Source organism: Nipponia nippon, unplaced genomic scaffold (assembly GCF_047370975.1).
Source record: "Nipponia nippon isolate SJK-2023a ecotype South Korea unplaced genomic scaffold, ASM4737097v1 scaffold_7, whole genome shotgun sequence".
Classification (NCBI taxonomy): Eukaryota; Metazoa; Chordata; class Aves; order Pelecaniformes; family Threskiornithidae; genus Nipponia; species Nipponia nippon.
In genome coordinates, this window is record NW_028262391.1 from 20038451 (window position 1) to 20063908 (window position 25458).

General features: G+C 41.8%; 1 protein-coding gene across 5 annotated transcripts in view; it reads right to left on the reverse strand.

Annotated features, from left to right (window-relative positions):
- NYAP2 (neuronal tyrosine-phosphorylated phosphoinositide-3-kinase adaptor 2) overlaps positions 1–25458 on the reverse strand; it is a 181565-nt gene that overhangs the window by 72464 nt on the left and 83643 nt on the right. For all 5 annotated transcript variants that reach the window (XM_087740700.1, XM_087740701.1, XM_087740702.1 and 2 more), the window contains one exon: positions 12888–13186. In XM_087740700.1, the coding sequence (XP_087596826.1) occupies positions 12888–13186 (299 nt within the window). The remainder of the gene's footprint in view (positions 1–12887; positions 13187–25458) is intronic.

The window sequence follows — 25458 nt, forward strand, 5'->3', positions numbered from 1 at the left end:
CGCAGTTCCAGACAAGCTTCGGGAGAGCCCTGTCCTCTTTCAAATGCCAGGTTTAACCTCATTGTGCCACCTGAGAAGTGAGACAGAGGTTGAAAAGACAAAGATGGAGCACAAAAAGGAACGGAGGAATTGCTGCCAGAAGCTGTTCCTACCTCACCTGCGACTGCAGAACCTGTTCAGTTCAACTCACAGGCAGAACAAGTGGGAACAAGAAAGAGACGAGATTGAAAACTAGCACCCTGCAAAAAAGGGAAAAAAGACCAAGAAGTAGAAGACAGAAGATGGACCAATGAGGAAAAGTGGAGCGCCCTAGCAAAAATGTTTGGAAAGCTGAGGTAAATGAAAGGCAATGAAAGCAAGAGCAGTATCACAGGTTAAAAGATCTTAGCCAATATCTAAGGGAAGAAGCAGGCATCAACTACCACAGTATGACTGGAGAGAGAGCCCCAAGATCATCATTTGCCCCAAAAAGCTCTTTACATGAATGAACTGTGTTGTTATTTCCCCCGTCTCTCCCACGCTGTTTGCAGTGAGTGCACACACAGCACTCCCCTCCTCTTCTCTTCCCCTTTTTCTCCTTCTCTTCCATTTTTCCCTTCTCTTTCCCACTTACTTATAATTTGGACCCATCCAACCTTGCAGCACAGCCCCTAAACCACCCCTAATGGTTCAACTAAGGGCAGAATGCAATCGCATGGGTGCAGGGTCAAGCCAATGCTGGCTTTGCCACTGAAAAGCCACTGACTGCTGAAACTGTTATCCCAGTCAGCTTTCTCAGACAACATGTCCTATCCTTTCCTTCTCCAAGCAACTTTTGATTGCAAGAAATGTTCTTTTTTATCCTAGCTGTTGAAGTTCCCCATGAAGACTGAACTAGCATCTACTCCCCCTGTCACTAGGACACAGGGATGCACCCACGCTTTGAGCAGTTGCACCACCACAGGAAACGAGAAGCTGTTGCTATAACCTAGTGTTTACAGCCTGCTTCATTTTGCTGTTGCTCAGAAGCAAAGCTCTTTGCAGGAATTCATCTGTACCACTGAGGCACAGGCTCTGGTACAGGACAGCACAGAACAGCCTAAGCTCTGAGGGGGGGTCTTACCTACCATCACCTGGGACTGTCTGTGCTGCAAACCCATGGCATTCAGCATTTCATAGAGCGGACCATAATTGCAGCCCAGATTTTGCCATCCTTATTAATACACTGCAGCATCAGTGATACCAACAGGAGGCTGGGAAAGGGAACTTGAGCAGTTCCTGTACTGAGAAGCTGCTTGAAGTCCTCGTTTCCACAGTGACTGCCCTGAGTTCACAAATGAAATCTTGCCACATGTGTGGAATTTCACATTAAGTAAGGACAGTCTTTTTGAGGTATTCCCTTCTCTGCTCAAAAGCCTCCTTCTGCAGTGCTGCTCACAAAAGCACTCACATGTGTCCCATTAGCCCAAGTTTTGACCATGTGCAGAAATACTCTGATGATAAGCTGATTGCAAAGTACCTCACAAAATAAAGCCCTTGTCACTATCTCTATTTTACAAAGGAAGAATCTGGGACACCGAGAGCCAAGTGAAATGCCCAAGGTCATCTGAGCCAGTGACAGAGCTGTGAAGAGCCCTCCCTGTTCCTCCATTTACACCACTGGGAGATAGATAGTATTACAGAAGTCTCCATTACTCACATGCAAGCATATATTTGCAGGACTGGGATCTTATGGCAATTAGTCACTGCAGATATTTATCCACAACACCTGTAAAAATTATCTCATCTTTAATAGAAAATAACAAATAATTCAGAACCATAGAATCACCTTGAGCTTCCATGCTTTTGTTTGCAAAAACTCATTTAAGAAAATACACAGGCTAGACATATTATCAAGTTTTTGAATCCACATTAGTGATATAGCTTCAAGTTTGTGCTTGGTACACATTTGTATGTTTGCTTTTTTTGGTTGTGTTTTTTTTTTTTTTTCTTTTAATCAAAGGATTACTTACCACCTTATTCACCAAAATCCAAGTATTAAGAGACTTCCATTGTCATAAGCAAAAGCCTAACCCCATTAAAACGTTCCCAATTAAGGAGACTTGGGGCATCATCACACTGATCCTAAGGCAAGATTTATAGTCAAGCCATCCTTCAGTATTCTACCAAGAGGAAATGTGAGACAGCTCCCTTCGCAGTCATGCACGGAGGGGAAAGTGCCAGGAATCTTCTTCATCCCACAAAGCACTGTTAGGGCCAACAACCAAAAGGTTATACTGCTCCCAACACAGAGCTGAGTTCTTCCAGGTACGTTTAGGCTCAGAGAGTCCTGTACTTGAAGTACTGGTTTTGTTTTACTATTAAGCATAAGAGGAGCTAGAATTATGCAATTGTTACATACAAGCTGGTTGTGAATTTGAAGGCAGAGTATTATTCATGATTATCTCAGAGAAATGATGGAAGCCATGGCAAATATTATACCACTGCACTGGAAATGGATACTAAGCTATGCCTCTTGATGATGGGGGTGTTGGCTGACAGCCGGCTGAACATGAGCCAGCAGTGTGCCCAGGTGGCCAAGAGGGCCAATGGCATCCTGGCCTGTATCAAGAATAGTGTGGCCAGCAGGACCAGGGAGGTGATAGTGCCCCTGTACTTGGCACTGGTGAGGCTGCACCTCGAGTACTGTGTTCAGTTTTGGGCCCCTCACTACAAGAAGGACATGGAGGTGCTGGAGCGTGTCCAGAGGAGGGCAACGAAGCTGGTGAAGGGTCTAGAGCACAAGCCTTAGAAGGAGAGGCTGAGGGAACTGGGGTTGTTTAGTCTGGAGAAGAGGAGGCTGAGGGGAGACCTTAGTGCTCTCTACAACTACCTGAAAGGAGGCTGTAGCGAGGTGGGGGTCGATCTCTTCTCCCTAGTAACGAGTGATAGGGCGAGAGGAAATGGCCTCAAGCTGTGCCAGGGGAAGTTTAGGTTGGGTATTAGGAAAAACTTCTTCACCGAAAGCGTAGTCAGGCACTGGAACAGGCTGCCCAGGGAAGTGGTTGAGTCTCCATCCCTGGAGGTATTTAAAGGACGGGTACACGTGGTGCTTGAGGACATGGTATAGATGGACTTGGCAGTGATAGGTTAATGGTTGGACTCGATGATCTTAAGGGTCTTTTCCAACCTTAACGATTCTATGATTCTATGATGTCAAGTACACCATGCTCCAGCTTTTTACTTGCCACATCTAAGCCTCCCCGCACCCTGAACCAGCAGCAAATCACACTGGACTTTGGGGCATGTGCTTCTTGTTTGACATGCCAGCACTTCAAAGTTATGGCCACTAAAATTAGCACAAAAATTTTGTGTGTGCTTGTTTTTTTTTCCCTCGTGTATCTACGAAAAGCCCAGGCTGGTACACTGTGACCTCCAGGCATTGCAAAAAGGAAGCTGTGCTCTGTTGAGCTGTCACTGCTGTGCACGTTATTCCAACGCAGCACTGTTTGCACACGTACGAATTGAAAAGTATGAAGTGCCAAACACAGTTGTAGCATGTCAGGCATATGTTGCTTGATGTCATCCAGCATTAAGCCAAGTGGAAGAGATGAAAGCAGCAAACCAGTGCACCAACCAGGACTACTGTATTCACACAGTCATTAGAAAGAAATCATCAATAAAACAGCAGATAGCCATGACAGGATCTCACCTGGAGCCAGACTTAAATCTCCTGGGACGTGATTCTGCTAAGCACTGTGCGTTCCTAGTAAAGCCAATGTGAGTGTCACTGTGCGTTCCCAGTAAAGCCAATGTGAGTGTAGGGTGCCCGCCCGCCCAGTAGCAGCCTCTTGGCAGGAAATGCTTTGAGAGCTCAGTCATGCTTCACTCCGTAAGGATTTGTCTCATTTGGTTGTTTAAGTGAGAACAGAATTAGGACACCAGTTAAAAATAAGGTAAGACAAAGAGGTGGAAATCCAGTATTTGCTGTGGAATAAAAAGTGCAGCTGTATTGTGTTTTTTCCGTTAATTCCAAATGAGTTTTACCAGACATCTCTATTATCACAGACCAGCTCTGAGAGTAAACAGGGACTTCAGGATTTCAGACTGATCCGTCAAGCCTTTACTCATTTGTCCGCAATGTCTTTAACAGAAAATGCCAAAGACAGTATGGAAAACAGAAGTGTAGTATGAGTATTCCAAAATTGTTATTTTTGTAGTTTCACAGGCATTTCGTTTTACTTAACAAATTCTGAAGGGCTGTCAAAATGAGGCAAGAGAATTACCTGGATTTCTCCTCCCCTCTTCTCCTGGCCCTGGTTTCAGAGCCATTCAGTGATGCAAAATAATGCAAGAATCTAGTGTTTCATAGTATTTCAGCTCACAGGTGGAAATGCTGAGAAGGCCCAGTATTATGGTTCCCTGAGGTATAAACAAAATAAAAAATGAAATATGGTCACAAATATGGTGACTTACAGTTTTTTCTAGCAGTATTCCAGGCTTGACATACAGTGACTTGATGATAATGAATGGATTTATTGACACTATAACCTTCCAGTTACATAGGAGCTGTCTATCGAGGCTGCAAATGAACCATGCAGTGGACAAGAGCACCCACATGATAGCTTTCTTCAGAGACTCTCTCTTCATTGTGGTCTTTCTGATAAAGATTATTGATTCAGACACCTCAGGAGCACAGCTTAAGTACTTCCAGGGCTGGGCTGGCTCTAAAAGCAGACTCGTGACTTTCATATGATGCGAAACCTGTGCTAATTCTCTCTCCTAGATCCCAGCTGACTGCATGCATAAGTGGCTCATGTGTCCTTGCTTTGTTGGCATGTCCAGGGACTACAGTGACCCTATACAATCAGTGGACCTCAGGGTGGCAGCAGCCTGGAGAAAGTCTCCTACTCAGCATGTCTGTGTTATACCCAAGACTGCTTTGAGGTCCTAGATGGTTTGCTAATTCCAGGGCAGAATGGTGTGAATCCACAAGCGCAGTTTGGGCCTGGGGTTGCAACCAGGCTTATAAACTCTCCTGAGCCCTGGAGCACTGGGGTGCACAGTGCAGAAAAGCCCACATGCTCAGCAGGACTCACAAGTGTTTAGCAGGGCTTACTAGCCTCAGCTTAGGGCAGGCAGCCTCCTCCCAGACTGGCTGCATTTGCAGTCAATCTGGTAAATCAGCACAACACTCCCTGAACTCACATTATTAAGGCTTTTCCATTATCAAGAACATCACAGCTTCTATCACCCTTGAGAAAAGAGAGATATCTGTACTGCAGGGGGGCTGCACATTTAATTTTGTGCTTTTTTACACAGGTGCAGCATCTCTCAGCAAACGAGCAACATCCTAATGTGAAAAGAGAGATGAGGAATATATAAAGCAACTTTGTTAAATTAAAAAGAAAAAAAAAGACAATAAGTACACAGGATAGAGTAGCACAACATAGCTAAAGTACCAACTGCCAAGTCTTGGGCACAATGCAATTCCCAAGTGAGTAACTAGATCTTCATGTCTTTTACCACTGCATGGTCTATTTTCTGTTCAAGGCTTGCAGCTTCCATTAACGTTAATGAGTATGCATATGTGCCTTGAGGGTAAGAACATACTCCCTCTGTGGCTTCAAAACTTGTTTATAAATCCCTCCAAAAATCACATTGTGTTCATTGCTCTGCACAGAAAACTATTATAACAGCTATAAGAACTGCTGCTTTCATTCCTTTCTTCCCCTTTGCCCTCCCTTATCTGAGGGACCAGAAAACAGACCTGAAAAGATGAACGGCTGGAGGAGGTGGTACGCACAGGAAAGTAACCCAGCTCTGGGAGCTGCAATCTGAAAACTGACTTGCTGCAGGGAGGGGCAAACTGAAATCTCAGCAAAAGCAAAGAAAACCAAACCCCAAACCGCTGAAAAACTACTGCCCCCCCCCCCCCCCCAAGCAAAGGCTTTGAAAATCTCTAAGCCATTAAATGCTAGAGAATAGACCGAAATCTTTGCCGTGTCCTTCCTGCTAGAGCACAGGTCAGTCGGAACAGGCTGCTTCAGCAACCAAAGGGGCCAAACACAGAGCAGAGGCACCGCTGGGCAGAGTCCCACAGCGAAGTCAGGCCAGCGCTGCCCTCCAGCCTTTTAACCACTGCAGCAGCAAGGAGACTGCCGAGATGCAGGGCTGAACAAAGGGAAAGAAGTGCTAGGTTTCTAGTAGAGACTGCATTGCTCTAGTGCTGCTGAAGGCACCATATATCCATCCCCGTGTCACCTGGACACGCAGGGCAGTTCTCTGGAGTCATATATGGTAGTTAAGAGCCAAGTCCACCTCACTCTACTGACAACAGGGCGTGTGTTTTCTGATGCTGGCTTTGACTTTTCCCTCCATCATTGCCAGCTGCCTTCTCCCAATATGCACAGTTTCAAGTTAAGCCCTCTCAAGACTCACAGTCTGCAAGAGATACATTACAGCATACAAAAAATAATGGGTAATGCAGCACTGAGATCAAGAATCAGATTAAAGTATGTGAAGGAAAACAGACACTGCTTTACACATGGCTGAATACTGGCTTGCATTATACCTATATAGCTAACGTGAACACTAGCTGCAGCTTCTCATGGGTCAAAATGTTTTGCTTAAAATACAGAGCAGGCTGTAGGAAAGAGGAGAATGAGCTGAAAAACATACAGTCCACAACATGCAAGCACTCAGGCCTCTCAGGCACAATGACAGACGGGGGCTCCAGCTGAGCACCTGGCCGAGAAGCCCATGCTCTGGGAGGACGCCTCGGAGGCCGGACCGCAGGAGGCAGCGCACCCATGTCCTGCCACAGCCACACAGCCTGTCCTTCCCCTGTTCTCAGACCCACAGCCCGGCATCACAGCAGCATCGCAGGCCACAGCGACGACTGGCCCTCGCTAAGAGGGAGCGCGTTGCAAGAGCCACCGCACGAGTCTCGTGCTCGCTGCGCGGGGCTCTGACAGACTTCGCCGCAGGGTGCTTCTCCCCATATCCGCCCGCCCGACTCCCCTGACACAGCTCCTGCCCAGCAGCAGGGCGGTGCAGCAGCACCCGCGTCTCAAAGGCGTGTCCCTAAAATATTGCATTCTGCTACGGCAGCACTGGGTTGTCAGGCCTGGCAGGAGGCCACGCAGATAGCCCAGAAGCAGCAGCATCTTAAGCTGCCTGCAGCTATACCCACCAGACCTCCTCTGTCAGTCCCTTTAGACTCCTTAGGTCTGAATAGGGCTCGTTAGTGATATTTCTTCCTTTAGTAGGCACAGATGAAAAGACGCAGAAATAAGATCTGGCTATAAGGAAGGACATGACATGGCTACTGCAGAGGACACTATTTCAAAGGTCAGGTTAAATACATTATTCGCTAAGGTAGGAAATAAAAGGAAACCATCACCACGCAAAAACAGCGAAAGTGCTAAATCCCTTTAATCCAAGTTCTGTTTAATGAGAGTAGCAAAAGTTCAAGTTTACAATGCAGAGTCACCAGTCTAGCTGACAGAAAACTAGATTTATGAGAGAGACCAGCTGGACTGCAACTCCAGTTACAGTTACTGTAATTGCTTTTCTCCAGAGGAAAATTTTCCTCACAAGTTGCCCACCTTTAGAGCTTGCTGAGCAACAGAGAGAGGCTTCCACTGCATGGGCTTAGAAAGGAGCAAGAGGGATATCTTCTTCCACACACGACACTCAGAAGGAAAACGCTAAACAAATTGAGTGGGTTGGAGAGGTGGGGATCCCTGCAAGCATTTTCATGTATCAGACCTACACTTCCCGTGGGCTCTGGCAGGAGCAGAATTACAACCATGAACAGCCAGTTTGAAAATGCTACTTTTAATTGGCATTTGTGTGCCCATATTTGTATGTACATGCAAGCACACACAACTTGCATTTTCATTGTACATAAATGTGTATATTATGTATACATAAATTACATTATATTATATATATTTATGTGCATATATTTATATAATGTAGTCATCATTCATATTACTAAACAGAATTTTAATAAAAAGTTAACTTTTAAAATGCAATTCACTTATACCTCTTCATTTATATTTGCACTGCAGTAGATCTGTAAACCTTTCTTACGGACATGCAGCGATCATATCAAAAAACACTGCTTGAGGCTGGTTACATTCACCAATTATACTGTTTTGTTAATTCCTTTTTCAGTAAGATTGGGCACCGAAAGCACATCAATTAATTAAACTCCTGCATTTTCTCAATAAAGAGCCTTTCAGGATCAAGATTAGATATACCTTCCATGCTGAAATGTTATTTAAAATTACCCTTTTCAGTTCACTTCTCACTTCCAATGTGTGATGTGTTGGGCACAGCTACATTTGTTTGCTGTTCCTACCAGAGTTTGAAAACTCTGCAGAAAAGACAACCCACGTTTTTAAAAACAACTTTCTAGAAATCTGTCATGGAGAAGAAATGCATTGGGTGGAAGGCATTCAGTGGGTGCATATGAGCGGCAGCCGAAAGAAGAAAAAAGGCATATTGAAGCCTAAGAAGGGACATAAAAGTGTGGAAACACAGCAACCAAGTCAAGTTAAGGAGAACGAGGCCTTCAGGCTGGAGAGTGCACCTTCAGGCAGAAGCAAGGTAGACTGGGATGAAACACGAAGGGAAGTGTTATCACACTGCTGCACAATGAGACAGGGTTAATACACGTCATCGCCAATTAAAAGATTCTCACATTCCCACAAATGTGGAAGCAAGAGCACTTACAGGAAAAGTGTACAGAGCCGGTGTGGCTGTTACTGATGCTATTTGTGCTTCAGGAGGAAAAGATCTTTCAAGCTCACGACCAAATTTCCTCTGCCACTTACTTCTGCAGTAAAGTCAGACTCATATTCAAAACATAATCTAATGTTATGGTAGTTATTATGATGGGATGGATTCAATATTTTGACTTTACCATGATTAGAAAAAGAATAAAAGTTACCATCAGTAACTGCTCTTGTTTGTATAAACTGGATCATTATCAAAAAGCAAGAAGTAAACATGTTTAATAAAAATGAGTGGTGAGGCTGTCCCTGGTTGCCTAGGAAATGTAGCAAATTCTTTTTCAAAGTAGCCACAGGGTCAGACAATAGACATTATAGTCTGAATTATTCTGCATTGCCATAAAAAAAATGAGCTGGAAACAATTTTGTGACAACTCCTTTGTAGAAATTCCACAATAGCTGATGGAAAAACAATAGGGTTTTTCATAATTGTTTTCCATAGTTCCTGGAAAAAGCTGTAGCCATTCAGCCTGCAACTACCACAAGTACACGCAAATGTGTGAGACACATGCATATACAAATATTTGGGTACAATATAGACAACGGCGCCTGAAAGTTAAACCTGCGTGTTCTTGGACTTGAGCTTCCAAAGACCTCTCTAGGAGAACATGAATATTGTATCCTATGGACTATCTCACCTGAAATTGGAAAGATACAGATTTACAATTTCTTGACTTCAAACACTGCTACTAGAATGAGAACTACTAGATATGGAAAAACTTAACCACTTGCATATAAAAAACAGACTGGCAGATTCAGAGCTTCACAGCTAGACACAATTTCAGATACTAAATTTGCTGGGAATTAATTGTAGAGCAACAGTAATAATTTCATATTCTGGGACAAAGCTGGTTTAATATTTGTATCAAATCAATACTGCAGATAATGACTTTCATCTGGTTCTGGTCATCTTTAGATGCCCTCATCAATGTATGACCACAGTGTTTATATAAACATTCCTATGCTAGCCAGATGATGACTGTGAATATTCTTTCATCAAAACAAACATGTTACCTTGGAGTGCACGGGTGATAAAAAAGCCTCTCCTGGTGACACCAAAGCGTTTTAGAAATCCAGCCTGTTCATCCAAACGCTCTATTGTACCACCCTGGAGGATATCTCAGACTTTACAATCTGACGAGTTACTTCAAAAAACCCCTACAATCTGATCTTACTTTCTATGTATCAAACTCTTTGGTGAAACCCCTATAAGTCTGGCACATATAAAACTAGACACATACAAACAGGGCAGATATGCTGAACACGTTAAAACAACAGCATGGTTAAAGGGTTCTGTCAATTCAAAATCTCCAGGACTTCTTCATGATAGTATAAAAGTGCCCACTGCTGCACTACATACAAACCAGCAGAATTAATATAATGCAGGTCATATATTAAGTATCATCGAGATTCTCAATATTCCATGAAGGCATTTAGTCACACTAAAAGGTAATATTTAAATATTACCTTTTATGCTAGTGATGGAGTATTAGTCATTCACTAGTTCTTTCCAGAGATCTTGCTATGAATATTCAGCTCTTGATTATAATAATGAATCTGAGGCGCAATACTGCAACACTTACTACTATGGTGTAGTAGTACCTTTGTCATACAGATTATCCAGAGCGAACAATACCAAGTGCTACAATACCACATGCACCACTCGTAACCATCATGCGATGGGATAGATCAAGCTCAACCTGTGCAGAGTGGGAAGAGGCAAAGTGGTACTTGGCCTTTGAAACAGAAATGTCAATCAATTTCAAACTTTGAAATCTGTCAGAAGGGACATGACTACATATTACGTCCTTGGTGTCAAATATCAGATGGCAGGAGGAGATGAGGGAAAGGAAGCAAAATTTTCAGGACCTTGCATAATAATAATGCTGAAGAAGACCTAGTTTCATGAGGACACAGACTGCTTAAGGAGTCTGCCGTAACTTCTGTGAGATTGGTAAAATACTTGAATGTATTTCAATTATCACTACCATTATTATTATTATTATTATTATTGCTACTTGAAGGCTATCAAAGTCTCTTCCTTCTCAATAAATGAGGGAAAGGGCTGGGGGACAGATGTAAAACAGACCTCATTCCTAATCATCCTAGAGATAATACCAAGGTCAGCTATACCAAAGAGCACAATATACTGTGTGACTCAATGCACACTTGCAGGAGCATTCATTAAACAAGTTAGAAAATGTTAGAGCCTGTCTTACTGCCCTGTCTGCAAAACAAACTTCATTTAGCCTTGGTAATTCTGGTTGTGCAGACTCAGGAAGAAAGAGTGCTAAAATATATTAAAAATCATAAAAATATTTTAAAATATAGTATTTTTTTAAAGAACTTTAGAGTAACTTAAGAGCTCCCGCCTTTCACCTCAGAGCATATCAGACCAAGAAGTTTGTGCCATGCATTTTCTTTTTGTATTAAATGAAAGACTTGAAAGACTTTCTGATATGAGATTTTAAATCTCTCAGTGGAGTTGATGTTAACGGTCACTGTAGAGGACAAGCTATGGAAGTAATGGTAAATGTCATATGCAAAATAACTACCAACAACAGCATAAATAAATCTACAGTTTTGTTCAGTGTTTATGTTCAACCTTGCAATCATAAACATACATGCCACCAGTTGAATTATACATTCCTTTGCATCTTTGTTATCAGTGATGAGTTTTTAAAATCAGATTTGCTTAAAAAGGGTTGTAGCATGAATGTAACTCACAAGTATTTCTGGCCACAACAACAAGCAAAAGGAATACACACTAAGAGCACAACATACTGCATGGGATGTGTCCTGGTTTTGGCTGGGATAGAGTTAATTTTCTTCCTAGTAGCTGGTATAGCGCTGTGTTTGGGATTTAGGATGAGAATGATGTTGATAACACACTGATGTTGTGGTTGTTGCTGAGTAGAGTTTACACCAGCCAAGGACTTTTCAGCTTCCCATGCTCTGCCTGGTGCACAAGAAGCTGGGAGGGGGCAGAGCCAGGGGGGCTGACCCAGACTGGCCAAGGGGCTATGCCGTACCGTATGGCGTCATGCTCAGCATATAAGCTGGGGAGTTGGCCGGGGGGCAGTGATTGCTAGCCATCGGTCAGTGGGTGGTGAGCAACTGCATTATGCATCATTTGTTTTGTATATTCTTTTATCATTATCATTATTATCATTATTTTCTCTTCATCTGCTGTCCTATTAAACTGTCTTTATCTCAACCCATGGGTTTTACTTTTTTTTTCTGATTCTCATTGCTGATTCTTAGTTGCTGACTGGGGTTAAACCACGACAGATGTCAAAACTGATACGTAACATAACAGTGGGAAAGACCAGCACTGATCAAAACCATTTGTCCCTAAGGGTTCCTTCTTACAGTTCACACTGTGAAGCAGGGTCGTCCTGATCTCTCCTAGCAGGGAGTACAGCTGGTCCTACTGCTGCACAAAATGCATTTCCAGCATGGAAGAAAGGAAGGAGAAGATCCCTATAGCTTTAGCTCATCTTTAGTTGTTCAGAGTAAGTGATATCCTTATTCAACACATTTGTTTATTTTCTTCTGAATGCTGCATTGGCTGAAATGTAACTGGGAGGAATGGGAAGAGAAAATGTAGCCTCATATGCAAACAGAAGCTTTGGGCAACACATTATATCATTTTGGGTACAATTTTTACTGTTGGATAATATTTCCTTGCTGTAGAGTTTCAGGGCCATGCAGTATTCTTTTTAATAGTGTCTGTCCTTCACTTCTTTGTTGAGGAGGACCCTTTCCAAAGCTGTGGTTTGCACAGTGCTAGTGATAGGGTGAGTTGTCCTTGGCTGGTGTGCAGATAACATTGTCCTACATACATCCGATAGCAATCTCTTTTTCCCTTCATTTTGAATGAATTCAACTCATTCCTCAGTAATATAACCAGGCCATACAAGTGGTACAGTTCTGTGAGAAATGTCAAAGGTTGGCAATTACCCACTGGTCCAAAATTTGGAGAACAGTGATCTAGGATACCTGTGCTGGCATTGTTACACAGATGGGGAAACATAGGGTAATTCTTAAATGCAAGATTATCAACTGGATAATCTTAACACTGGGTCACCAAAACCCTTTTTTCCAAAGAATTATAGTGTTTACCTTCAGTCCTGTCCGGTAGTTTCCCACTTTTACTTGTTGTTCCAGTGTTGACTGTTTCAGATGAGGTGCTCAGTTTGGTGTTGGGGTCTCGCTTAGGTTTTGGAGGCGGCTGCTTACGAGAGCTGCTACTTTCGTCATCGGTTCCTCCAACAGAATGAAGAGACTGGGATCTCACTGTAAAGCCACTGGAGCACGGATGTGGCAGTCTGTCCTGAGGAGCAGGCATTGTCATAAATCCCATGCGGAAATGTTTCCCCACGTAGCTTCCTTCATTTCCTCTCACTACTTCTCCACCTATGCTGTAGGAGAAAATATGCATATAAGTAAATGATCCACCTTTGCCTGGACTGTACCTGGAACCAGGGTCTGAGTTCTGCCTGTGATGAGCAGATTGTACTTTTGAATTTGGAAACAAGCAATACTCTTTTCTTAAAACAAGATGACTACTAGAATAGAGTAGTCTATTTTTCAACATAAGTTGCCAGCAACTGAAATGTAGATACACTGCTATGCATTCACTCAAAATTTTACAAGAAGAAATTGAGAAAAGCTTTCGTTCAGGTTTCATAGCATTGTGACTAGAAATTGTCAACCATTGGAAATCAGAACTGAGTTTTCAGGAAGACGACAGACTGTGAGTAGGGCAAAGAATACTGCCTTAGAAACGCAACATCATGTATTGATCTGCACTCTCCTATGCTCATCTTTGACTACAGACACTCATGTACCTCGGGAAACAAGGCTCTTGGGGTCCGATCAATCATTTCCCTTCAGATTAAAGAATGGTAAGAGAAAGAAATGCTCTAAAAATTACTTGGCCATAGGAAACTGAACATTAACATCTCATCAATACCACAAGAAGCTGCAACATGAGCAGCATCAGACCAGTAAGATACAAGTGTAGGAGATGAAAAGGCTGTGGGACACCAGGAAGAAAATAACTTCCAACCATTCAGAAACACAGGTATGGAAGAAGGAAAGCTCAGTTGCAACAAGTGCTGTCATACCAAGTACTACATTGTACTGTGGATGGCAGGACTGAGATCCTGATATTACTCCTGCTATACTCATGCATGCTTATCAGTTCTGAAAAACAGCTCTTACAGTAACCCTACAGCACATTTCAATTAAGGCAATTCAGTGACTATGCAAAGAAACACAGGTGAACATGGGCCTGTTTGCAAGGAGGTTTGAAATGGTACCACTGTGGGCATGTAGAAATGTCAGTACGAGAACTGTGAAGTCCCAGAAAGCCCTAATTACCTCTTGTTTCCCCTTCACACAGAGTGAAGCTCTAAGCAGGGTCAGTCTGCTCCTCTGTAAGTTTCCTATTTGATGTTGCCTTGGGCTGGTGCAGTTTATTTGGTGCTGGAACACATTTTCTTCTTTAAAAGACAAGAACGTTTCTCAGCGGTTCATGTGAAGAGTGAGTAAGGTCACCTCATTCCCTGACACTGTCCCCATCTGCACTGTAGGTACTACACAAGCTGTATCAAATTGTCCTAAAAGCATCAGATTGGCACCGTGCAACACACAACTTTGTGCATGATAAAGCAGAACCTTCGTTTCCTTACTACTGTCCTTGCATTTTTCTTTAATTATTTAATTTCTACTAGTGGAGAGGTCCACTTTCCAAATTGGTAACAACTGAACAGGTCTAACTGAACATGTGCCACTCTCCAGGGCCACTGACACCTACCCACACATGTACACACACACGTATGCCACACATATGCACACACTGGTCCATGTTCATAACCGAGTTATTACCGAATCCTAATAGGCATCAATTCCGCAGGGATTTGCAGCCAGAAAGATCAAAAGGTAGAACTCATTAATTTGAAGATTAATAAAAAACCTGTAGCTAATTTAAATGATTAACTATGCCTCTACTAATCTTTCATAAATTGTTCTGAAAATAATATAATCCTCTGACGCGGGACTACAAAAAGGGCCTGTCACGTTATTTAAAGAAGATTACTATCCAAACATGCTGAAGAACGCAGGTGGGGAGTCTGCTTCCTTCCTTAAGTCTGTTGGAGAAATCACGTTTAGCAAATAAAATTTCAGTTCGCCATGTCTCTGACATTAAAATTCTTATCAGGTTACACTATTTAATTTGTGCATTTACTTCACTGCTACATGGAGGTTTTTAAACCACACACTATAGGGCAGATTCTGTTGTGGATGGACTTGCACAGATTCCACTGAGGTGACAGTGACTTCTCCTAAGAATACACAGAACTGCATTTATACGAAGCATGTTTTTTTTCAAAACTGCTACATCTTGTATTCCAGAAATAAAAACTTTCAAAATGTAAGTCCAGTGTCTAAATGCACTGTCACATTAAACCATTAAATCATGTCCTTTCTTTTTCCTTCCCTTCCCGTATTTTTTTCATTCTTTACTGAATTCATTTCAACATCACGGACGAAAACCTGTCTCACCTGCTTCCTATGCTAACTCCAGAATAAACAGCCTGTAGCCAGGTCTGAGAGAGGTTGCAGGTACAGATGGGAACAGACCTTGCTGTTCCGCTTCATGGCTGAAGTAGATCTGCTTGCTTTTGTACATCCTCTGCTCAGCTAATAGACAAAAACAGCAGAACTCCATTTCCCTATTTTCAGCCACATTTAAAATCATAGAAACATAGAATGATAGAACACCAGGTTGGAACGGACCTCAAGGATCATCTGGTCCAGCCTTTCTAGGCAACAGCACGGTTTAGATGAGATGGCCCAGCACCCTCTCCAGCTGAGTCTTAAATTGGCCAGTGTAGCAGAGTCAACCACTTCCCTGGGGAGATTATTCCAATGGTTGACTGTTCTCATTGTGCAAAATTTTCCTCTCGTGTCCGATCAGAATCTCCCTGGGAGTAAAACAGAGTCCATTTCTCTTTCAGCATAGGAGACAACCTTCAGGTGATGGTTAGGCACTGTAAACCCCAAGATGAAGAAGATTAGCCTCTAATTCTTGGACCATGGTCATCGACCAGAATCACAAAAGGCTTAGGTTTGTTACTTACGTTGGTAGAGATTCCTGAGTGTCGGGCAGCGGATGTTCGCTAGCACAGCTTGACTACTAAGTCCAAGCGTAACACTGGGTGGAGTGCCAAGTTCACATCTCCGTAATACAGACTGAAATCCACCATGGTGCAAACAGAAAGGAGTAACTCTAGACTGATACCCAGAGCACAAGTACAAAAGCAGCATGGCAGATTTCAAACGTGGCATCCCCTACCCTCAGGCAGCAGCATGCTGAAGCTCCATTTGGACTTGTGCAACACAGCTTTGCAATGCACAGTGCTGCTGATGTTACATCACGAAACCAGACAGAATGAAAGGATTTATTTACATACTCCTCCTGCTTGCAAGAACAGGAGTTGGCTGGGGCTGGTGTATGTCCCACTACAGCACAACAGGCCAAGAAAGATTTATATGCACCTCGCTGCATAAATGGCTACAGAGACAGCAAGGGAAAATAATTGTGTAGATCTCACTCCATTATTTCTGACAGGAAAGAGCCTGTGCTCCTCATTGTACTGATAATGAGTTCTATCTCATTTCAAAACCATATTATGTGAGTTGCTGCAAGTATTACACAGTTTATTAATATATATGGAAATACAGATTTGGATTACTCCTCTGGGAAGTTTCAATTCGAACTTGGCCAGGTTCAACTGCTTCTCTGACAAAGAATTATGTACAGCGTTCAAATAACCGTTAAAAACGCAAGACATTTATCGACAAAGAGAGACATGAATTCTATAATAACAAAATTAATCATACGATCACTCACGTTACACACTTACAGCAAAGCTGACTTTGTGCTGAAAATGCACTTTGGCATTTGCCTAGGTCTAGTGACTGACGCTGCAGTGGATGGGAAAAAGGGCAGTGCAGCGAGGCTGGCTCCAGACACCCTTAAGAAGGCTGTTCTGAAGCAGCTCTCCTTTCAGAAACATGTTACAGGGCTTCTCCAAAGCCTACCTAACAAGTCCAACGTAGATCATCGAGTGCTGCCAGACTACATGCTCTCTCCTTGGGTGCACTGGAAGGTAAGCGAGCTTCCCATCCCTCTCCCTCCTCCACACAGTACTGGAATCATTACAACAAATACCAAAACAGGTGTATCTGCCTTAAATCTGTAATAGTGGATTTCAGCTTTCATTTCCAAGATATGAACGAGAGCTCCAACTGATGGACCTGATGAGCCTTGTTATACCTCCAATACAGGTTTTATCTGTCAGCTGAGATTTCTGAGGTCAGAACTGGGCTAGCATAAAACCACACTGACCTTGCTGTTCCTACCTGCAGTATCAGCCTGCCCGCATGTAAGCTGCAATCATCGCAGTCCTGGACACATTACAGCTCAGCTTAGTGTGCTCTGCCTCCTCTAGTCTAGCAAATAGATACTAGAGTATTGACCAAACTACAGCACAGAATAACTGAAAGGTTTACATGTTTGAAGAACTACAGAGGGGAAAGTCTTTTATATTATTCATTTTATTACACATCACAAGAGGGCAAGTTATAGAGGAAGGCTAAACATGAAAAATTAACACAGAAAATACTCTAAATGGACAGAGCATGAGCAAGGTGATTTCCACCTTGCTTTGCTATGAGTCATAACGCTCCTATTGACTAGGCACATATTTTCAAGTTCTTAAGTTAGAAAAGTAAGAAAAAGAACTTCTCATCACATTGCTGAAAAATACAAGGCAAAGAAAAAGTATCCAGAGACTGCCTGCCTCAATTGGTGTGGCCTTTTTAATTTGCATTGTTCCTACTTAGCATTGCAAATAACAGTTTTAATTTGCTGTGAAGTTTCATTACTTGGTCCAGGCAGAAATTGAATTAATTCCTGGAAAACAAATTAATAGTTGTGTGAAAACTTTTGTTTTACTTGGTGTTACTGCTTTAACTATAAACGATGTGGAATATTAAATCCCTCAGTGCAGTTGTAAGCAGTAAGAGAATTCTTGGGAATATCTAAGTCCCATAAACTCAGAATACCCTAGAGCTACATTTTCTTCCCAGCCATCCATCTACCCTTGCTCTTGGTATTCATCCAGAAATTCTCTTATCAGTTCAGACTTACAATGGATTAGTTTCATGCCTCAGGCGCCAAGAAACACTTGGTAGTTCTCCTCATCTTTGTATTTTTCTTTCTGTGCTCCTTTACATGAGATTTTCTGTCTTTTTATCCAGAAGTTCAAAATGGGAACTACATCCGATTATGAGACTTGACCTCCTAAGCAGGAGGAAGGGGAATGTACTCTGCTGGTGACATGGCATCTTTGAAGGTATTTTGCCATTTCTTTGCTGTGATACACCCCAGTCTGGGACCACAGCAGGCCACCGTCCTTCTCTGAGTGTTGAAATTCAAGACAACCAAGAGAAGTCATTTCAGTAGCAGCTGCTCACTCTTCTTGTGCTTGAGGAAGACTCAGCACAGATACCGGTTTGTTAGCTGGCAGAAACTGAGCTGGGAGTTTCTGCAGGCTCCTCCGCAGAAGTGGGGAGAACTATGAATTACAGGGCAAACAACGCACATGGATGGCCAGGCCTCTTCCCTCTGGGGAGCTGCAAGCCCACGCAGTGCTACCCGCCCATGGCATGCATCTAATCCATCAGGGAACTTGTCTGAGTCAGAGACTGAAAAAAAGAGGTGTCACAAAAAATTAACTGTGATGATGTAGGGAGATTTTTATAAGTCCATCATAAAAATGACTAATCATCATCAAAAATACAAAAGGAATAAAAATACTTAAGGATTGTGTATGAGCTGGCTTGACTGAGCAAACAGCCGTTCATCCCTTGGCACATATACTTTTTTTGGGTTAAGAGAATAGGTACTGTTATTTTAACCACTTCCTTACTCTTACAGCAATGAACACCCAGCTCCTCTGCTCATATCAAATGTTCTGAGTATAAAGGGCTGAAATGGCTTTGAAATGTCTACTCCCCATCAGAATAAATTATACACACATATACTAAGGATGACACATTTTACTTTGTATCTGAGAAGCACTTTCAAGATTAGCATAAATTATATTTGTAAATTAGAGGTTGGATGCCAAAAAACAGAAGATATACTATTTTTATCCCCCTAAACATGATTTCAGCAGACCATGAAATGTAATACTGAAGAAAGAAGGGCAGGATCACAATCATGGATTCAGGAACTGCACTCTAAGTATGGTTTTACACAAATCTACACCATTTTTATTATAGAAATTAAACATACAAACAAATTACACACATTTCTATTTTTTTTTTAATCACACTTCAGAGGTCCCCCTCCTTATTCCCAAGGAATAACATACATGATTTTTTTCTGCATTACTTTTCTGAAAGACTCCAAATGACTCACAATGATCTTACATCAAGACCCAGAGGATAATACTACCATCCTTTTAGATACAGGCTAAAGTATAAATGAATCATGACAAAGGTCAAATTTAGGGTCATTTTGTGCAGCTGGAGGACTATCTAAAGTGAGCAACTGACATGTCTGTGCACAACAAACATCTTGCCTCTGCTTTTGAGGTAGGAGATCAGGTGCTGCGTAAGAAGTCAGGCCTCTCAGGACACAGAATACATTAGTGCTATAAAATAAAATTAATTCTTTTATCACACCTGTCAAATCCACAGGCCCAGGGTTTGATCCTGCAAACATGCAATGGGCTGACACTCGCTCTTTGTGTACCTGCATTATCGCACAGGAATAACTAGGAAGCCTTGCAGAAATTGCTTGTCGCTTGTGAATCTGTTCTAAGCAATACCACTTGCAGAGATGTGCCCACGTAGTCTGACACTAGCTTATTTCTAGGAAATCATTTCTTCAAGCCAACCTATACGTGTAACGGACCCCTAACAGCACTCTGTGCTGCTATTGAGAGTCTGGCTCCTGCCATCCATGACAGGACTGAATCTTGCATGGAGAAGGTTCTCCAGATCAAACCGAACCACCACATGTTGTGGCTGCACTGTAAGATTAACTGAGTCCCTGGTGAGCAGCCAAAAGACAGCTGTAATGCCTGTGCAGTGCACATGGATGATAAAAGCAACACTAACCAAGACTGTCCACAGCAAGTTTTCCATAAGATGCCAGATAACCTAATTTCAAATGATGATCTGCTATGCTCCACAGTAAACTATTTTTAGAATGCAAAAGGTTGAAAATGCTAGCAATAGTTGGGGTTTTGGAAAAAAAAAAAAAAATCAAAATCAAAACAAACCCAAAACACTTTATAGGAAACATTGATAAATAAAACTATGTATGCTATTTTTTCAACAAATCTAACATAAGCTAGACAGCTTGGAAAGGAGTAACTGAGGAGTAAGGACCTTTCTGATCCACAGAGAGCCTAACAAAACTGTATTTCGTAAGTTTGTGCAGATAGTACTTCTTATTTCCACTGGCATTCCTTCTGTCTTTAGTAGGCTGCCTCTTAAACCGGGGACTAACGACGAGTACGTTGGGCTGAACACCCACGATGGCCTGATGTTGCTTTCCTCAGAGGACCAACACTTGCTACTATACCTGGGGCATGGGGTCTCCAGTGCTCCAGCTCCACGTATGACTGGTGACTAACTGATGCATATGGAAAGCTTGGGAAGTTGTGAATCCCGAGGACACTGAACAGGCAGCAGTGAAGAGCCCTCTGCTTTTATATGACTACAGATATTTTTAATTTTGCATGGGAGATGCACAGCTAAAAGCCAGTAAATGAAAGCTCATATGTTCAGAGTCACCTAGAATTAGACATCGACCATATGCAATGTTTAAACTGAGTGCAAATGCATGTTCGCGTTAATGGAGTGGGGGTTTGCGTCCTGTCAAAAAAGGGTGGAGTTAGAAGAAGGCTGTGTTTTTGTCACATTCAGTGGAAAACCACATGGCGCAGACTCCACTCTGCCTGAGCAACTGTGCCTAAGTAAATATTTCAATGAGACATGGGAATAAATTAACATATAAAATCATTTTTGTGGATTTTTGTAATAAAATGTTTCTTTGGTTTTGAGTCAAAGAGTTGTAATGGAAGGAAAATCTGTGAAAGGTAAGAAAGTCTTTTCACGGATCAGATGCTGGGAGAAGTTTAAACCTGGACAAATGAACGAAATGTGCCGACACTTTAAGAACAGCCATTTGTAAACCAAGTGCACTGTGCCTGCCGAGATATTACACTGTGACTAACCTTTCCAGATTCAGGCTTATTTCAAACAGTGATTGTACAGATGCTCTTCTGAGTCCCCCGAGCAAACATGACTCTACTTTCCTTTTAAAATCCAAGCTCAAATACAAGGAAATTAAGGTTTTAAATAAATGCTTCCTATGACCTCCAGCCCCAAAGAGAAAGGAGTTTGATTCTGACCTGGCAGTGAACAGGAAGAACATAATTTCATTTTGGTGGAAACCCCCTCACAAATTTCACTTCAGTATGATATAGATACATATAGATTTTTTTTTTTTGTTCAACCAGTGACCTGAAACTCCAGTTATTCACATAATTCTTCCGATAATATTGTCATTCTTAACTCTCAGTTCAAAATATATTCCCTGGGCTGGCTTGCCTCTCTGTTTTCTTTTATAAATGCCACGTGAGTAGGTAAGAAAGGGAGCGGCACTGCGGGGCGCGCAGAGCCTGGGAGGAAGTCTCAGTAGCGCAGTCGCAGCAGGGATGCGACAGGGACGCAGGCTCCACTGAAGGGACAGTTTTATGCAAATGCTTGTCTTTTGGCAGCTCACCACTCCAGATCTGTTATATTCATATAAGGCAATTTTGCTTCCAGACATCTCAGCACATGGCAAAACTCAGGGATTTGCATTCTCTTGAACAGGCATATATCCAAATATTCCAGGTACAATTTTAGGTACTGCTTTCATAGATATCCAGGGTCAGTTTGTAGTTACTAAAAAAGCATCTGCACACTAGCAATTTAAATGGGACCAAATCCATTTTAATCTACAAATTGTATTTTAAAATTTTTATTTAAGGGGAATGCACAGTGCAAGTTCCTACAGAACAGCACAAGGCTTACTTGGGTATTTTCCCCACTTATAATGTTTCTGTGTGCTGAACTGGTCTTTGCACAGGAAACAAAAAAAATTATCTTCACCAGAAAATCCTTTCTTGCAGTGGAACAGCCCTGCTGAAGTCCATTAACTTGACTTTACAGCCAGCATTACTAACCGTGTGCTGTTAAGTATACATATTACCATCTCCCTGTTCCTTCTGATTTCTGGAGGGAAGGTTTCAGCTCATTTGTCAATCACCACTTTGTGATTTAACTGGACAGCACGAATATCTGTCTGTGCCTTGCAAAATGAAACAAAGACTCCAAAAAGCAAGCAAAACATTTTTCACAGGTGTGATAAACCCAGAAAACAGGAAAGGGAATCACTCCACACAGACATGTACATTGGTCTCTCTCTCTCTCTCTCTCTCCTTCTTCCCTGGACAGTCTCAATCTGGTAAATAAAACTACATGAAATGCTGTACATCAGTATTGACAGCTCTCAGCGTCAAAGCCTGGAGAGGCTTGTTCACTAAGATACAAAGCCGCTTTGAAAATCTGTCTGCTTATATCACTTTTTTATCCATAGCAAAGTGACCATTATCGCCATGACAGAATATTAATGTGCTTCACACCTAAATTTAGAAATAATAATATAAAACAACTCTTTCCCTGTCTTAATGGATATCAGTTTCTTAGCCAGAGTTGTCAGAAGCTGGTTATTTGTTCAGAGAAATAAATAAAAAAGAACATTATATTTTCAGAAACACAGTTGATTTAGTATTGCATGTCAGAGCGTGTGAAAAGCAAGTGTAATGGGCATATAGGTGGTTAAGACTTAGTGACTTCAGTCCAGACACTGAAAGAGGCTAGCCAGCAAAAGTATAGCTTGTCCCATGCATGCATTTTCCTAGAGTGCCAATTCCACACTTAGGTCTTCCAGTACATTCACTGCATGTCCGGGCATTGCCTTTAGAAATCAAGGTGAATTGTACAAATGCAAAGTACAGAAATTCTTTTCTCCTCCGTATCCATGTACAGACCTAACAGGCCAGATCCAGTAACTCTAGCAGACTACTAAAAGGTGTCTACATATATGGGAATTTAACACCAGAGACAACCGGCTACTATAAAAGCTGCCAATAAATTGCCAAAGCTGCCAAAATTCAGCACACGCTGATTTTCATCACTCAGAATTACTTTTACAAATGGGGATGTTCAGCTAATTATTATTTTTTGGTCACTGCTGTGTTGTGGGTTTTTTTTTCTTGCAGGGGTAGCTTTTTGCCAAATAGTTGAGCAAAAACTACATCCACACGCTGTGACACTGAAGGAAGGTGGTACTTAAATGCTCCTTTATTGACATATACTTACATTGCCCAAAGGATCATCACTACAGCCTATGAAGCTGCAGTGAAATGGAATTTTGCTAAAGCAACAGTGAGTATGTTTTCCAAGCTGTGAAAATCTGTGTGAGGATTTTATAGGGAGTTAAAACATTAAAACAAAGAGGAAACACCCTTCTAACCTGCATTCAATGGTTTAATGGTAAATTAAGTGGAGAATGTACTGGTTTAGTTCCCTGCATGAGATGTGATCAGCTCAGTGCTGTTCAACCTGAAAGTGTGTAAACTCCCTTTATTCCTCAGGTCGCTCTTTGGAGCTGCCAGTCATTGAGTGGCATGTTTAAGTGTCTGAGCTTTCAAGAAATAGTGCTTTCTGTGCACTGAGGTGGTGAGCTGTGGCAACCGGAGTTACACAAAGTCTGGACCTCATTTTACAAAAAGATGACAAACCAAACATAATGTGTTGCTGCTTTTCTTTGCACTAAGAATTACTATTAAAATCTGCAAAGCTGCTGATAGTAAATTTTAGTGTATGTGCATTTCTAGGTCACTTAAGCCCCTTTGAAAAGTCTTCTACCTAGAAGTCATAACCTTGACATAATATGAATTGTTTTTCCATCTCCCAATGCTACGCTGCGGGCAGCAGTCTACTTTAAAACAACTTGAGCCAGCAAAGGGCTCAGAGACACCTTGTATGTATGCTCCAAGCACCACAGCCCAAATCAGCTAGTCTGCAGACTAGGCAGCCGCACAGTGATATCTGTGTGCCTCTAGTAAGAGCAATTCAACTCTTTTTTTTTTTTTTTTTAATTGTTTTAAAACAAGAAAATACTGTTGTTCTCTGCTCCAGAATACATGATGCCCCTTTCCCTGCCCTGCTGCCCAGTGCCCACACAGGACACAGAAGCCTGCTGCTGAGTACCCCGGGATTTCAAGTTTTGTAATGCTAAGCCAAAAAAAAAAAAAAAAAAAAAAAGAAAATCCTTCAAGATGGTCTCATGATAGAAATCTGAAACCAGAGCAGCCTCGACTCAAACATTTTGGGCCATTATGTATAGTACTGGATCAGGCAGGCTTTCAAGTCCTACAGAGAGCTCATGGCAACATATGTTTTAATAGGGACAGTCATCCACTTAGTAAATGCAGTAAAGGGCTACTGAGTTCTAAGAAGGATGAACAACCGCACTGGACTTCACATGCACACTTCCGTGAATTTGCCTGGGAAATGGTTTTCTAAGCTACCTAGAATGGCATGGAGAAATGTTAACGTTTCTGGTGATGACCAGCTCATTATTTTGGTCTCTAGAATCTCTTTGTATTTTATTTTCTACTCAGTAAGAAGGGAAAGATAACAATTGTTAAATAAAGCCTATCAGCACCTAGTTATTTAGCCAGCGTATGTATTGCTTTACAACAAAAGCAGATGATTAGAGGTAAGAAAAGATAGAAGAAGCACAATTACATTACTGCAGATCTAAAAGATGCCTTCTAGAATCTGTGTGGAGGTAAAGGATAAAAACAGCATATTTCCCATTGGGAGTTTTGAGTTATACGGTTACCTGTGGTCAGGTTTTCAAGTTTTGCTTTATATCCACGAGCAACAACACACTCTTAACATGAGAGCCAAGGCTCTTTTGTAATCCTACTGTTGGATTCTGGAAGGGAAAACTAAATACAATCTAAGGATTGTGAGACACTAGAGAAAAAACTTGGGAAATCAAAACTATGGAGTTTTACAGATGTTTGTGAGTGATCCAAGCTGAAGTTTTTAATCCACCCTCAGATATTAAAAGGGAGTTCATACTTCACAGGTGTATCCAGTAAAACCTTTAGGATAGCTTTGATTCAAGACCCAGATCAACTTCAAGAGGGCTCATGAAAGAATAGTGTCAAGGAAAGAAAATATCTCCCAGGGAAAGATTCCCTACTGTGCAAGTGACAAAACTGGGTTGTCTAATAGATGCTAGCATCTATAATTCTTGAAATGCAGATAAAAATAAATGCAAATTATAATCTTTCATAATACATATGAGTTATTTATGCATATGCTTATTAATCTGTGTTTATTGCCCTTCAAGCTGAATAGAGAAACAATTAGATCCCTTTTTAGCAGTAGTAGTATGGGGCATGTAGATATATAACTTTGATTTACAGAGTATGACAGGCAATCAATGTGCGTCAGAGAAAGCCCACATCAGCAA